At 42.1% G+C, this 16,627-nt stretch overlaps 1 protein-coding gene across 5 annotated transcripts in view; it reads left to right on the top strand.

Moving 5' to 3' along the window:
* The window catches only part of Pex5l (peroxisomal biogenesis factor 5 like), a 221,767-nt gene that overhangs the window by 109,668 nt on the left and 95,472 nt on the right, over positions 1-16,627 (top strand). Inside the window, exon 3 of one of the 5 annotated variants that reach the window (XM_045161562.1) lies at positions 15,940-16,005. The exons of the other annotated variants lie outside the window; for them this stretch is intronic. Within the exon in view, the coding sequence (XP_045017497.1) occupies positions 15,940-16,005 (66 nt within the window). The remainder of the gene's footprint in view (positions 1-15,939; positions 16,006-16,627) is intronic. 5 annotated transcript variants of the gene reach the window in all.

The following is a 16,627-nucleotide window of genomic DNA, read 5'->3' as shown; positions in this document are numbered from 1 at the left end:
CACAGCTCCAGTGCATATCTCTGTCTCTGTTTCTCCTGACATCCCAGACTTGGTCAGGGCCTCTGCTTCCCTGGAACCACCTCACCCAGCACATGGCCCGCCATTCAGAAGAAACTGAATTCCTCTCTGAGCGTATGCTCCACAAGGAGGGGAGGACAAGTGTCCATACTGGCACTGACCAGTGATGCCAGCGACCAAGGACATGCAGCCTCCTCAGGAAACACTTGCTCCTTTAGTAGGTAGTTCATAGGTAGCTCGCTGATTCAGTTAGACAAGCTAGAGGTCTTCCTGTCTCAGCCTCCCCGTGCTGGGATTATGCACCACAGCTCCCAGCTTTCAGATAGATGCTAGGTATCGATACTTAGGTCCTGACACTCATGCAGTGAGCACTCTATCCACTGAATCATGTCCCCAGCCCCCACTGGGATCGTTTGCAAGGAAGGCTTTTATCCTGGCTTCTAAGCATCCTCCTGGTGCAGGGACAGTGAGATGCAAATGTAATCTGGGAGCTCAGGCTGGACTTTCTAACTCCAAACTCTCCCACTTATGCACATGGCCTTCCAACTTGGTTAAGACAGAGGGCCAGGATGCCTGGCTTCTAGGATGAAAGTGAAAACTAAGTCATCTTAGGACACTTGTTTTCTTCTTGGCTTGCCAATTTAAGGACTTCACTGCCCTTTCTCTTTCATTTATAGTCACCAAATCTCAACCCTTCAGTGCAACACGCCGTTTTCTATCTAAAATACAACTATGAATCTAATTTCCCGATAGTTACTTAATATATCTAAAGCTGAAGGAGGCAATTAAATACCATCCTCTTGGCAGGTGGGGATATCTCCACAGTCCTAGGAGAGCACGTCGCTGCCCTGCAGCCGCCCAGGGCCTCATAGGAGCAGCACATGCAAGCGCCGTCTGGTCTAGAAGCCCAGTCCATCTGCTTCCATTGTCTTTCTGGGCAGAGAGAAGGATCTAATTTCACTTTCAGAGAAAGTAAGACAAATTGCCTCTCATCTAACATGAAAGCTCGTCTGCTGGGTGAGAGTGCAAGGTGTGTGAGTCCAGCTGTGCACGCAGGTGTGAAGCATTCATTCACTCATCTCTTCACTTTTCAGGGACGGGAACTGAACCCAGGTCATCATGCCTGCCAGGTCAGCACTCGACCACTGAGCTCCATCCCCAGCCCTCATTCATTCATCTCCTAGATTCCAAAAATAGTAGTCCAATCTCTGAGGTCAGGCACGGCTCACAGCAGCTGAGGGAAATATGGAGATGACTTCCATTGGGGCTGAGTCTCAAGAAGGTGACCTGTAGGTGTGAAGGAAGGGCGTGCGTGTGACTGCGCTGCATGGCAGAAGTGGCCAGTGCCTTACGGTGTTTGGAGTAAGAATTCTGAAGGGACAGATGTCTGCTGGACTGGTAAGGTAAAAGCACGGCCTCAACTCAGAGGTCACTTATACACTATGGGTCAGCCCTATGAGAGGAAACGCAGAGGTTTCTGAGCCCATGTCCATCCAAGAGCAGCTCTATCCACTGAACTGTGGCAGCCAAACGCTATCCGTGCACATGAACCTCGGCTTGGAGGTTTTCCTCTTTCATTACTGGCTCTGTGCCTGAATAAATTGGATATCTGCTGCCTACTTGATTTCACCTATTTAGAAGTAAATGGTGACATCCTGACCTATACATAAATGAGACCAATGACTGTCATTATCCAGTCACATAGACAAAAATAGCTTAGACTCCATTAAAAATAATTCTAACACTCAACACTGTGCGTACTTCCATGCGATGTCACACTTAATCCTGACATCATAAAAGCTAGATGGGCACTGGGCTGGGGAGATGGCTTAGTGGTTAAGATGCTTTCCTGCAAAGCCAAAGGACCTTGGTTCAATTCCCCAGGGCCCACATAAGTCAGATGCACAAGGGGGCGCACACGTCTGGAGTTTGTTTGCAGTGGCTGGAGGCCCTGGAGTGCTCGTTCTCTCTCTCTCTCTCTCTCTCTCTCTCTCCTGTCTCTCACAAATTAATAAAAATAAATAAATAAAGTTAGACAGGCACTGCTGTGCCCATTGTACAGTTGAAATTAAGGCTTAAACAGTTGCTCATTCATCAAGTAGCCATTACATAATGGAACTTGGAGTTGAATCTAGACTGGTCCAATGACAGACCCAGGGTCTTGATCACCAGTGGCAGTGCTTCTCAGAATCCCCGAGACAGCTTGTCTAACTGCTGCTAGGCAGCTCTGTCCCTAGAGTTCTCACTCTGGGTTCTGTCCAGTTAACAAGTTCCCTGGTGGTATCCGGGGTTATTCCCTGGGGACCATCACATTCTGCTAAACGTGTACTAATGGAAGTTTTTCTTCTGGCCTTTGTAAGAGCTTAAACCCAATCTCACTGCATAAATATTTATGCCAATTGTCTCAATATTGAAATTATCAAGAATTCACTTGAAGTCCTTGAGTAGACTTTTGAAGCACTTAAAGTCAATAACTAATATATTAAATTTCCCAGTCAAATAATTCGTTTTCTCTATAAGAATATGGAATTCTTTCTTCGTTAACGGAAAAGCTGAACTTCGTATGTGGATTATGAGGGGTGTGTGTGTGTGTGTGTATGCACGCCTGTTTATCTATGTAAGCACATCTGTGTATGGAAATGCGCATGCATGTGTGTTATCTTCCTAATCACTCCTCATCTTAGTCTTTGGGACATGGTCTCTTGCTAACTTGAAGCTCAGTGATTCATCTAGACTAGCTAGCCAGTGAACCCAAGGGTTCCCTTTATCCATCTCCCCAACAAGGGGATTGCAGATGCTCACCACTATACCTGGCATTTTACAGGAGTGCTGAAAATCAAACTCAGATCTTCATGATCTGATTGTGCAGCAAGCATTTTACCCACTGGGCCTTCTCCTCGACCACGTGATGAAGATCTTTTTAAGACGTGAATGGAGTCTGTGTGGGTTATAATGGTTTCAGTAATTTTTGTTGTTGTTGTTGTTGTTTTCGTGGTATGCTCTTGCTGTAGCCCAGGCTGATCTGGAATTCACTCTGTAGTCTCAGGCTGGCCTTGAACTCATAGTGATCCGCCAACCTCTGCATCCTGAGTGTTGGGATTAAAGGCATGTGTCACCACACCCAGCTCAGTGAATATTTTGATCTTCAAGCAGACAGGCATGCATGAGATCTAAGATCAGGGACACTTTCAAATTCTGAAGATAGCACTAAACAGCCTAGAAAAGTCATTCTGCTGGTACATTTAAAGAAGAGAGGACGTATTTATCTGCACTTGGCTTTTCCTGAGGGCATACATCATACTTGAGAACATTTGTGTAATGTCTCTCATCTTTTCCAATCCTAAATTCCATTAGGCTCATGTCTATTGGTTCTGTTTGCCTCTAGTCTGGTAAAATACCCAACAGTATTGGTTGAGTAGATGAGATGACTTGAGCTCTTCCTTGTTATTAACAACACATCTCAATCCCAGAAGATTGTAAATGTAGCCAGCTTCAGAGAGAATGTCTGTAGAACCTATGACACAGGGCGTGGAAGAGGGAGAACAGTGTGGAAGCGCTATGAAACAGAGGCATGTTTTTGTTCCCCACTCCTGAGCCTTTTCCCAAAGCACTTCTCTGAGATGCCTTCTTTCTGCTAAATGATTTCTGGACTTATATATGAAAAAAAAAAAAACACACATATTGCTCGAAGGAAACTAGAAGTTAATGAGGCGAAAAATAAAAACATCCTATGAATCCAATCCAGCTGTGTGGGTATTTGTTTTTTGCCAAAGGTGTGGGAGTTGGAATAGAAGGGGCTGAGCAGGAATTTGAATGCAAATAGGCATACATGGTGCCCAGGATCCGCAAAGCTCCACTGACTGTGCCATTGTCATGGTCCAATGGCACTCTAGCTGCTGTCTTGACCCCTGTACACCAGGGAGGACACCACAGAGGGACAGGCAGGCACCATGGACAGTCAGCAGACATCATGGAGGTTAAAACAACAAACAGACACCATGGATATTCCCACAACAGACCACTGGTGGAGGGGATAACTCTATTGTTCCTGCTGTTACTACCGTGAGTGACTATCTATTTGGGGGCAAGTTTTCTATCTGGCCTTCAAATATTTCTCCTGTGAAGCACAGACATAATAGTAACTACTCTAAAGATGTGTTGGGTCTCGATTGGAAACTGCAACATGCTTAATAGCATTTCGGGAGTTTCTGTCACTAGCTAGACACTCCAGTCTTCATTTCTTCTCCAGACAATGACACCTTTCACGTGAGGCTGCGGTTCCGACTTGTCTCCTCGGAAGCAGAGATTACTGTATTCATTGTTGCTCATCAAGTAAAGACAGACTGTGTTCTTGGAGGTTTAAGTCAGAGCATATAATAACCGGCCATCTCCAGACTAACTGCATCCACGCTGCCCCTTTGCCACCCTCATTCTCATATTGTGCAGGAAATTGACCAGCTCAGAGCAGCACCAAGCACTCTTGACAGTCCCCCAGGCAGAACACATAATCACTATATTTTCACATAAAACACCACCGCGACTTTCAACTTTCTCCCAATAATCTTCAAAAATTGGGTGAATTTTCTGCCTATCTCTCTTCCCTAAGTTAATTTGTTTAGGCCTCAGTATCACTGAACTTGAAAGTACAGACCCTTCCTAAGGCGTTCTTTTTTATTATAGTCTCTTCACCGAGATTTTATTTAACCCTTATGCCACATGGATCTTAGGATGAAGGTCAGATCGACTGTTCCCTCTCACACTGTGCGTTCGATGCCTTTACTCCCAGCACCACTTTGGGAAACTCCTGCCCGCGGTGGAGATACTAAACCTCCCAGGCTCTGAACAGCTGCTTCTGTGTCACCAGGATTGTCTGTGGATTTTTTTTTTTTTAAGTTCTTCAACAAATAACTGAGTGTTGATATACTGTCCCTGGGCCACATACTTTTCTGAGCTCTTCATGAATGGGCCATTAGCAAAATATACACAGAAGTCACTTTTCTATGTTGTTCTATTTCTCCACACTTTGCCAATCTAAGCCCAGAACTTGGCTTTCTATCGCTCAACTGGAAACATGAAGGTTGCATGTTGCAGATAATGTTTGTGTCTCCAGCAGAGGTCCCTGAGAGACAAACGGAAGCTGGAGGAAGGAGAAGGGAGAGGACTGACCCCACTCCCCACACACACATGCATACCTGCACTCAACTATTTTAATTCTGTGGAATGTTCTTAGCAGTCTTCATTTTCTCTTCCTCCATACTGTTACTTTCTCCTCCTCCATCTTACCTCTCTATTTTATGCCAAAGCAAGTGAAATCCCCATTGCCTTCACAAATGCTTGATAGATAACATTTTAAAAGTTCATGATTTTGTCATGGCCTCTTGCCAGCCTAGTTCTTGGTTACTGGGAAGGAGTCGAATTTATTACACAGGAGCTATCCCTATCCTAGCCTCTGCCTGCTGTGATGGGGGAGTTTGGAAAGGAGTCCGTGTTATCTTTCTGTAATCTAGGTTCAGATTTTGTGAAACCGCACAAAGTCTGAGGTAAGCAGAATGATACATCGTCTGTCTATCCATCCATGCCTTCATTCAGTTGTCCATACCACCCAATCTTCCTCTAATGCCTTTGTATCCACAAAGTTCTGTGTTTGTGGCAACACCAAACAGAATGAGACCCAATGTCCAATCTCATTGAGATCTCAATGTAGAACTCAGCAAGGGAAGGTATCAACTGAATCTGGAAGAGTAAGTGGACTTCATTGCATAGCAATGAGGGGAGGGGAAATGTGAATAAAGGAAGAAGCTTCTACAGAGGCAAAACAAGGTGAGTTAAGAGGTGGTTTAATGAAGAGCTGTGGGGAGAAAGGTGTGGAGGAGGGACCTGTAGTCCTCACCAGGGTTAAGACACCAAGACCTCTTCCCTCAGGAACCTCCTATTATATGGCTTGACTTAAAAGGAAACCCACATACATTCAAGGAGCTTAAAGGGAAAACAGAGTCTACAAACTCAAATGACCTAACTAAATAATAAATTGCATAAAACATGAATCTATTTAAATTCTCTAAGGTATCACTTTCTTTGCTTACTGTGACATTGTTTTTATTTATTGTCACATAACCCACCACGATGTTCAAATATCCAAATTCAAGACATGTAACCTTCTCTTAAAGAAAAATAAGCATTTTTTTCCCAGTAAGGCGAAAATGGAAACACCTTCATTTTTACCTTTTAAAGAAAAGGTCAAACTCTACACCTACTTAACAACTTGTTTTCTATGCTCCAGGGAAATTTATGTAGAACAATGATTGCAAAACTTCTAAATCCTGATGACTTAAATAGAGAAAGCTCTACAGTAATGTAAATTGAGCTTTTTATTAAATTTTTTAATTCATAATTTGAAAGGAGAATTTTAAAGACATTTATTATCCATGAAAGTAAGACCAGAAAATGAATATAACTTTCTATACTGTGAAACAAAGCATCATAAAACACATTAGTTATATCTAAAGCAACTGGGCCTAAGGAAAAGAATGGGACATAGTCCAGTGTAGGAACTGAACCCTGTGTAAGCTTTGCTATAGTAGTTTGGGGAAAGCATCTTGAAGTATAAGGAAGTCTTTGAGCTTTGTAGTCTAGTGGAAAACAGTGTTTTAAATAGAGAGCACACTGTAGGGTGTTGCAGTTTTCTAACTGAGAGATTTCATCATCTCAAGACTGAAAAGAAAAATTTTCAATGGCAAATCTGCCTTACATATGTGAATATATCTTTCTACAATGTGAGTACAACGTATTAAACCTAATATTTCCTTTGAAAACTGAAGGGAATCATGGACCTTAGGGCTGTTATTCAGTTTTCTCTATCATGGCTGGATGATTTTCGCAGATGTAGTTGGCAAAGATAGAGCCAAATCTGTCTTTCCTGTGGGACAGAATGAAATTTTAGAATCAAATGAGCTTGCTTATACATTTTTTTCAAGGTAGACAACTTCTCAGAAAAAAGAATCAATTGAGAATTGATTTTTTTTGTCTTATTGTGCCTGAACAAGTTTTAAATAATTAGAAGGCAATAATGTGATATTGTCAATCAAATAAAAAGAGGAGAAGTTGGAACAAATGTTAGTTTTTAGAGAGATAACTTTTGGTAGGATGAAACCATTTTGAGTTTTTTTTTTTTTTTTCTTTCAATTCTGTGTACATAGGAATAGTTTAAGTGGAGAAGCCAAGACTCTGTTTACTTTCTGAGATTTTTAAAAGAAATTTAAACAGGACTTAGGAGATAGCTCATTCAGTACTGTGCTTGCCATCCAAGCATGAGGACCTGAGTTCAATTCCCAGTCCCCAAGTAAGAGAGTAGTGTGTGGATGAACGTGCAATCCCAGTGCTGAGGAGGCAGAGACAGGAGGATCCTGGGGGCTTGGTAGCCAGCCAGTCCAGCCTCAATGGTGAGGTTTAAGCTAGTGAGGGACACTGTCCTGAAAACGGTACATAACATTCCTGAGGTTGACCCTCAGGCTGTCCTCTGGCCCCCACACACACGTGCATACACATGCGTGTGCACCCCTATGAATGCATGCACATGCAAACACTATAATAAGAACAGACTACATAAGTATGGAGACAGCTACAATTTTAAAGTTATGGGGATTTTTTCCCATATTTGCATAGCATCTATCTAGAATTAACATCAATTTCTGCTTATGCAATAAAATCTCGGGATCATGTACTTGCCTTTATTTCGGGACCCAAAAGGTCATAATGCATTATTTAGCAGGTTGAACTGATTTCAATTCACAGCTCTTTGAAATGTTAATCTGTCTTGATATATATCTGTGGGTTAGAAAGTAGGGACTAGGAGGGAATGCATTGGCAGATTGAGAAAAATCTCATAAGCAACTTAAAATTCATATTATCAAATTTCTCATCTGCTTATTTTGGTGGCTGGGTACATAGTGACTGGACGTATTGACAGTACAGGAAACATATGTAGTCATACTTCATGCCTGGAAGAGTAAGAAGCGAGATTTGAAGGTGATGTCTGCTTGTAACTCATCAAAGCATTGAATTAATTAGTGGAAATATACACTTTTGGAATTACTGATAATTTTTCAGTAATATTAAAGTCTTCCTATGTTGGATGCCTAGGCTTTGAAAGTCATTTATTTTATTGTGATTATGTAACATTGATTGCATATATTTGCTACCATGGCTCTGTATTTGCCAACCCTAGAGCTCATAGTCTGTGAATTCAATAGCAATCATATGGTGCCTTGGAGTTTTGCGCCTGCATGTATAACCGGCCAGATCCAGTCTCTCCTCAGGTTTCTATTGTTAGAGGAAGTCCATTAGCTTTTTCATTTCATTTTAGACTAGCATTACCAGATTACTGCTTCAAAATAATAAATAGTTCTTTCAGCTACCGTGGGCTCCTTGATACACTTGGAAAATAATGTACTCAGCTAATGGGAATTTGCTGATTTATAGCATTATTTAAGCATACGGAATGCCTGCCCTTACGTACATTATCTGTGACGCTCACAAAACCTGAGAAGTCAGAGGCCATTCTTAACATCATCCCTGCTCCCCAGCTTAGAGAAAAGCCAAGGTTACACAAGAAAAGAAACTGTCGTGGCCAAACCTCCATTTCTTCCTCCATGTCCTGCAGTCCGTCGGCACAGGCCACACCTAACATCAGCAGCCTCACACACAAAACCATATTGCTACACACAGTTGTGGTGGGCACCCTCGGCAACTTACAGCTGAAAGATGCTAAAATATTATGACATCCGGGCAAGGCAGAAGCTTCCCTTCCCCTCTGATTTTGAAGGGCAGCCTGTAAGAACATGGCTGCAGAATATGGAAGGGATATATTACAACTCAGACGTGGGGCTTAGAGTCGTCCACTCTTCATCAGTGCAGCCTCCTTGTGTCTACAGTCATAGCATGAGACAGAATTAAGGGACATTTTAGGTTCTGGATAAGTACTTAAGTGGGACCTCCAGGAGCGAATATCAGACACTTACTGATGTTACAGGTGTTGGATGTTGGGAAATAATCAGGACTGTGTTTATAGCCAGATCGTCAGACCGTCTGCCAGAAACATAAAATGAATGAGTAAATCACCCACATACCAATAGAAATGGGAATTGCAGGTTTATGGCGACTATTAAAAGGGAAACTGGCTTATTTAAAACATTCAGGCAGGGCTGGAGAGATGATTTAGCATTTGTTTACAGAACATTCAGGCAATCCCAGTAGTCCTAATTCATTTAAGGTCCCCTATAGGCATCATCATTGGCTGGTGTCTTCATATAGGACAGGCCAGGCTGAATCTGATAGCCACAAACACGTTACCAGCTCTGTCCTACAACATGCTGCAAAGAACCTGGCAAACACTCTCTCTATCTGTCTGTCTATCTATCTATCATCTATCATCTACCATCATCTCTCCTCTCAAATAAAGAAACTTTTAGGGAAAAAAAAAGAATTTGGGAAATTAGGAGATGGTCCAGTGGGTAAAATACTTGCCATGCAAGCATAAACACCTGAATTCAGATTCCCAGCACCCATATAAAACTGGGTGTGAGAACAGTAACCTCAGCTCTGGAGAGGTGGAAACAGGAGACTCCATAGAGCTTGCTGGCTAGCTAGTGTAGCTGAATTGGTGAGCTCTAGATGTAGTGTAAGACTCTGTCTCAAAAAAAAAAAAAATATATAAGGTGAAGGACTGGAGCAATGACTTAGTGGTTAAGGTGCTTGTTTGCAAAGCCTAAGGACCCAGGTTTGGTTCCCCAGAACCCATGTGAAGCCAAATGTACAAGGTGGTGCATGCATCTGGAGCTCGTTTGCAGTAGCTAAAGGTCCTGGCACACCAGTTCTCTCCATCCATTTCCCCCCCCCAAATAATAAAATAAATTTATGGGCTGGGGGATGGCTTAGTGGTTAAAGCATTTGCCTGTAAAGCCAAAGGACCCAGGTTTGATGTCTTAGGACCCACGTTAGCCAGATACACAAGGGGGTGCATGTGTCTGGAGTTCGTTTGCAGTGTCTAGAGGCCCTAGAGTGCCCGTTCTCTCTCTCTCTTTCTCTCTCTCTCTCCTTTTTCTGTCAAATTAGTAAATAAAATTTAAGAAAAAAAATAATGAAATAAAATAAATTCTTAAAAATAAAGTGGAAAGCCATTCGGGAAGATGCCTAACATCAACCTTGAGCCTCCACACATACCCGCATACACATGTGCCTACACCTCTGCCACTCCCTCCAGAGAAAGAGAGAAGAGAGAGAGAGCTCACCCATATGATAAAGTAGGTAAAAAGCAATTTAGAGGCACATTAGTGGAGGAGGAGTCCTGATACTAAAGCTTCCCTAATTCAGGTGAATGAGGACTTAGTGTTGATACCTTGACCATCTGTGGAGAGAATGCTTGTAGCCAGCAGAGTAAATAAGCCTTAGGATTTGGTAGGAGGGAAGTGGAGACTGTGTTTAATCTTCTCAACAGAACAAACAAATGGTAAGCTGAGTGGGGACACATGGATCTTGTCAATTAAAAAAGGACATTGTGTCCTCCAGAGCAAATTTTAAGCACCTTTACCTAGTAACACTTCATTAATTTTAATGGATTTTTATGTATGTGTATGAAGTTCTTTAAACATCTAATTAAAACTTTTCCATTCAGAATGACTGCCTGTCAATGTTGGCCACGTTATATGACATCAGTATCTTAAATAACCGGTTTTCAGTCTTAGCCCCAAGTGGTTCACTTTTTTGAGAATGTATTTTTTGGCATGTATGTGTGTATGACTGTATGCATGTTTACATATGTAGACACACATTTGAGAGTATATCTTAAGGACTCCTGGGCGAGTACAACCCTGGTAAGATTTGCAAGTACTGTTAGGAGAGATGCCTTGAGTCCCTAACAGAAGCAGTAAGAGTACCGGCAAAGGCACACGGGCTTTTGTGAGGAGGGGGTGGATGTCAGACCACAGTAGCAGGACCAATGGAGGCCTTACAGAGGACAGCCCATAACAGTGCCTAAGGGGGTACCAACCCAGGAGGAGGAGGGCCAACATATCCACTAGGCACAGGGGTACCAGTGTATAGGGTTCACAGAACTTCTAAGGGTCCCTACAGAGGTTTTTACTGTAACCTCCCTTAAAATCAGAGCCCTGCAATGATTATTTCACAATAAGGAGCACGGAAGAAAACATCCGCTCTGGATTAGTCTTGTTTCTAGGCCAAGGCAATCATAAAAGATGATTCAAATATTTTTACAGAAGAATGGGTCCCTGAAGACAGAAGTACCAAGGGTGAAAGTTGTGATGACACCCTACAGTGATCATTTAGGACAAAGAGAGTTAATGTATGCAGGGGGAGCTTGCAATCCCAGTAACCTTTATGGACAGAGGCTTGCTGTCCAAGACTATGAAGATTTCATCTATTACTTTCTCCCAGCACTTCTCACACTGAAACCCACCCCATCCCAAGCCTTCAAGTGCAAAACAAAAAGAGCCAACTAGCATGCAACAGAACCTGAAGATACAGGAGTTATACAGTAGTGTAATTAAAGTTGCTCCTTACTAATCTCAGCAGACTTCCTTGAAAGATGATGGCTTAGAAAAATATGTACTAGGTCCAAAAAGAAAAGAACAAGAAAACAATATTGGAGGAGGTAAAAGATATAAGGGGAAATGTATGGGCAGTGGAAAGACCCCTTAAACATCCCATGTCATTATTGAAAATAGATAATAGCAATTCATTTGCTATAACTTGAGTTTAGTTGTGAAGAAATAAGAATTTACATAATTTCCAGCTACAAGCAGATCACTGAAGAAATAAGGAATTCACGACAGGAGTTCTATATATGAATCTCTGTTAGAGAGAGAGAGAATTCTGTCCTTACTTTCCAGGTGCTTATAGCTACATCTGAGCTTCCTTTAAGCTAGTTAGAAATGGGCTGGGGAGGTGATTGGCAGGTAAAAGCACTTGCTAAACAAGCTTGAGCTCCACAAACTATGTAAAAAGCCAGGCATGGCAATACATGCTTGTAACCCCAACCCTGAAGGAGATCTCTGGGTCAGTCAGAGCCAAAACCAGAGAGCCCCAGGTTCAAGGAGAGACTCTGGCCTGTGCTCACACAGATAACAGGTGCCCACATCTGTGCACACCACATGTGCACATACTAACACACACACAAGAGAGAGGAGAGAAAGATGATTAGAAACAAGAACCAATGTGTCCATATATAGTTCCAATTCTAGAACATTATAAAGTATTGTGTGTGGAGTGAGGAACGTGGTACCAGAGCATCAACCTGGCCTGAACCACGGATTATGTTGAGGGGACCTACGGCAACACTCAGCTGAAAACAGGGGCCGAAATGAGAGGCAGGTATTGCCAGTGCTCAGAGGCCTCTGGGAAATATGGCCTTGACCTTTTCCAGTGTTGAGGTCTGAAGAGACAGTGACATTCACTATGACATTTACCTTCCCAAGTGAAAAAAGGGTTATATAGGCTGAGAAAAGAACAGCCAACAGAAATTAGCCCCTTTGTGACCAATTTCCTACAGGTGCTGAAATTCATAGTGCAGAATTTGTGAGCAATGTAATTGTCTAGTAGATGCGAAACTGAGTAACATTTTATTTCAAATATCAATAAACTATGTAGATGGCATATATTTTGGACATGTACAGACATGGGAGCAATTAGATACAATAGATTAATGTTTATAAGCTTGACTATCTATTAAAATATTCACTGAAAAACTATTTTATTTCCAATATGGTAAGACTAAAATATAATATTAGGAAGTGCAGGAAAATAAATTACTCTCTTTCCATTTCTGTCTTTTCTCAGTTTTTTTGGCAACAATATGTATTGATTTGTCAAATCAAAAAGAAAGCTATACTTTAAACCCTATGTTAATGGTGAATAAAATATCTAGTAGGTCATTTATTGATCTACTTCTATTTCCATTTTTTCTAATATCTCTGATGAAGAGATTCTAGAGTACTGTTGATATATTAAGAATAATAGAAATACTCTCAAAATCATGAACTCCATGGTAGCAGAAACACTTATCTGCAACTAGCAAATTGATTACAAACGACCTGTGTAACTGTAGACTATTCACGTGTTTTATACGCCCAAAACAGATGTCAAGGAAATCTTGAAGATGACATAATGCCATTTAGTTAGCATTTAGGAAGAGCTAGAGAGATACAAATGCATAAACAGACACTAAGTTCTATAGAAAAGATTGTATACAAGAAATGTTTGGGTTATTTTCCCCAGAAGCTAAAAGAAACAAAACATTCTGTTAAAGTGTGTTCCTAAGTGAAATTATCCATGACTGATTCTTCCAGAATGGAGAAAAAAGTTCACATAAACACTTGCAGGCTGGGCATAGTCGCTCACACCTATAATCCTAGTACTTGGAAGGCTGAGGCAAGAAGACTGCTACATGGTTTCCATGCCAACCTGGGCTACAGAGTAAAAACCTGTCTTAAAAACAAACAAAAAGGGGGGAGAGCTGGGGAGATGGCTCAGGGATTAAGAGCACTTGTTGTATACGCCTGAGAGCCTAAGAGAGCCTGAGAACACCACAGTTTGATTCCTCAGCACGTATGTAAATCACTGGGCAGGGCCACACACATCTGTAAACCCAGCCCTAAGGCAGGGCTGGGGGTTGGGCCGAGACTAGAGAATCACTGGGGCTTGCTGACTGGAAAAAAATTAAAAAAAAAAAAAAAAAAGGACTGCAAAAATGGCAATGGCAGCTCAGTAGAGAAGGAGGCTTCATCTCAGGGAAACAGGCAGGCAAACAAAGGCACAGACAAACTCAACACCCCACTCTGCCCTCCCAATGCATGCACCACTGGCCACATGCAATAGCATATATATGCGGATACACATCACATCACACATCACACCACAGTTACTATACCACAAACACACGCACACACATGCACGCATGTTCCTAAAGTCAAAGTCCAAACAGCTTGGTTTTAGCTGGTCTGCATGGTTCCCCTGAGCAGTGACAGCTGTTTAAAGGTTGATGGATATCACCTTTTGTGGTGGTCCACAGGGGAGGTGAGCGAGAGCCCCCAGCCTCTCTCAGCCAGGGTGTAGTAAGAAGGCTGTGGACAGCCCTTGTGGGTAGGTCTGGGTTCTGCAAGTGGTTTTGAGGCTTTGGTCAAATCACTCCCCCGCCCCATTTTTGAGCTTTCATTTCCTCAACTCTGTAAGAAGACAGATGTACATGCAGAGTTATATGACATCAGATACCTAAGACGCCACCAAGGCTTTGAGCACAGTGTACATGACAGCCTCTCCCCCACGACATCGTTTCCTTCCCTGTGAGACAAAGATGAGAGCCTGCGGCAGCCCCTCATCTGAGGATGTCTGCTGCCACTCCAGCCTAAGATGGTCCTGGGACATCCAGTGTTTTCTGCTCCGTAACTTCCATTCCCTATCAACAAAAGGAAAAGAAGGGAGCTAAAATTGGGTTTGCCTAAATAATAGATGTTAGCGCACCTGCCGTCGGCTCCATGTTTCACTGCTGTGTGCCTGCTTTCCTCCCAGAATGCACAAAGATTACTCTCAAGAATTATTCATTAGGAAGGTTATCATTTGATATATGCCAGTTGCTGAAGAAACAAACTATGAAAGAAACAGAGAGAAATCAAGGAATTTTCCACAGCAAAGAACCAAGAAAAAAAATTTTTTTTAAAGATCCTCTTTTGCTGACATTGTTTTCTAGTCAAAAATATCTCAAGAAAGGCTGGGGAGATGGCTTAGTGGTTAAGCACTTGCCTGTGAAGCCTAAGGACCCCGGTTTGAGGCTCGATTCCCCAGGACCCACGTAAGGCAGATGCACAAGGGGGCGCACGCATCTGGAGTTTGTCTGCAGTAGCTGGAAGCCCTGGCGTGCCCATTCTCTCTGTCTCTCTCCTTCTTTCTCTCTCTGTCTGTCGCTCTAAAATAAATAAATAAAATTTTAAAAAAACATTTAAAAATATCTCAAGAAGCCGGGTGTGGTGGCACACTCCTTTAATCCCAGCACTCAGGAGGCAGAGGTAGGAGGATCACTGTAAGTTCAAGGCCACCCTGAGACTCCATAGTGAATTCCAGGTCAGCCTGAGCTCAGCCTGACCCTACCTCAGAAAACCAAAAAAATTTAAAAAAATAAAAATAAATATCTCAAGATATTCAACAAGGAAGTAGGGGGGGGGAAAGTGCATTTCATATATAACTTGAAAAGAAATTAGGCTGAAAATGGGGCCTGTCATAAAGTGACAATCAGCTTTTAAAACTTCACTCTTGTTATTGAAGTAGAATCATGAATGCTCGGTGTCGTGGGTAGCAGATAAACAATGTCTCCCTTGAGCACAGACTACATTTTCCTTGTGTTGTCTTCATGTTGTTGCAAACTCTAAGCCAGCATTGACCCTTTGGTGCAGTCGTATATAGAAAACTGAGTCTGGAGACTGAATAAGCATGCGCATATATTTCCTCCAGTGTGTTAAGCCCCCGACTTCAATAAAGACATGTGTACAGGTGTTATTACCGTCATCCCGTAGAGCTGCTGATAAGCAAAGTCTAGTCGTTTTATATCTTGCCAGATCAGTTACCAGCCACGTTCTAAATCCTAGGACCAGTATCTCAAAAGCTAGGTGGTGAACAGAAGTGACACAGGCTGGCTGGAAGGCACCAGTGCAGGTGGCGGTAGGATCTGCGTACCCCTGGCTTTGAAAGATGAGTGGATTCCTTGGACTTGGCAGGCATGGGCCGCCTCAGCAGCAAACGTACCCCCTCCCCTTCTGTTCAGTCTGTACCATGTGTAAAGCAGCAAAGCTTGCAGGGGTACTAGCTCGAAAGCAGAAGGTTGCTACCAGGCACTAACGTGGGTATCATGACTCTTTCCAGGTAGTAGGTGTAACCTTGAAGAAAAAGTGGCACTGTCTTCAAAAAAGTGACCTGACCCTGGCTTTGGTGGGTTTTTTCTGCAAGAAATACAAAGCGCACCGCATGTGTCTATGATACAACCTATCTAGCTGACCACTGCTTGGTTCTAGAGTTCAGCATGAAAGGACTAATTTTTGCTTTATTTTCCTTTCTGTTTTAGTGAACTGGCATGTCCGTTGCTAACTCTAGCTCTTATAGTTGCATTGCATTGGTAGCATTTCAAATAAATGAAACATTCAAAGATTGGACTGAAATTTTTTGAGATGCTTATCAATTGACATCTTTCTGATCCCAAAAACCTAAACTATTATTTTTTAAATTATACCTTATAATACTAGATTTGCTATTTTAAATACAGTAGGAATCCAAATATAAGCATGTCACTTTGTTTATTGCTATACTATTAGAACTTTTGAGAGCATGGATAGACCTTTCACAAATGAGTTTGCTCTTTTGGAAAAATAATTGCAAAAAAATATATATATCACAAATCAGAGTTTGTCACCAAATAAATGTAGCTTATCAAAGTGAACTAAGTCTATAGCATGCAATGTTTTAAATGATTTTTATACTTAAAAGTCATGTTTGACTATTTACTATGGTGTATATTTCCCCAGAATTCATATGAATATATGACTCTGTTTTAGGA

Source organism: Jaculus jaculus, chromosome 11, assembly GCF_020740685.1.
Source record: "Jaculus jaculus isolate mJacJac1 chromosome 11, mJacJac1.mat.Y.cur, whole genome shotgun sequence".
Taxonomy (NCBI): Eukaryota; Metazoa; Chordata; class Mammalia; order Rodentia; family Dipodidae; genus Jaculus; species Jaculus jaculus.
The sequence above is the reverse complement of the archived record's forward strand: the minus strand, read 5'-3'. Positions and strand labels throughout refer to the sequence as shown.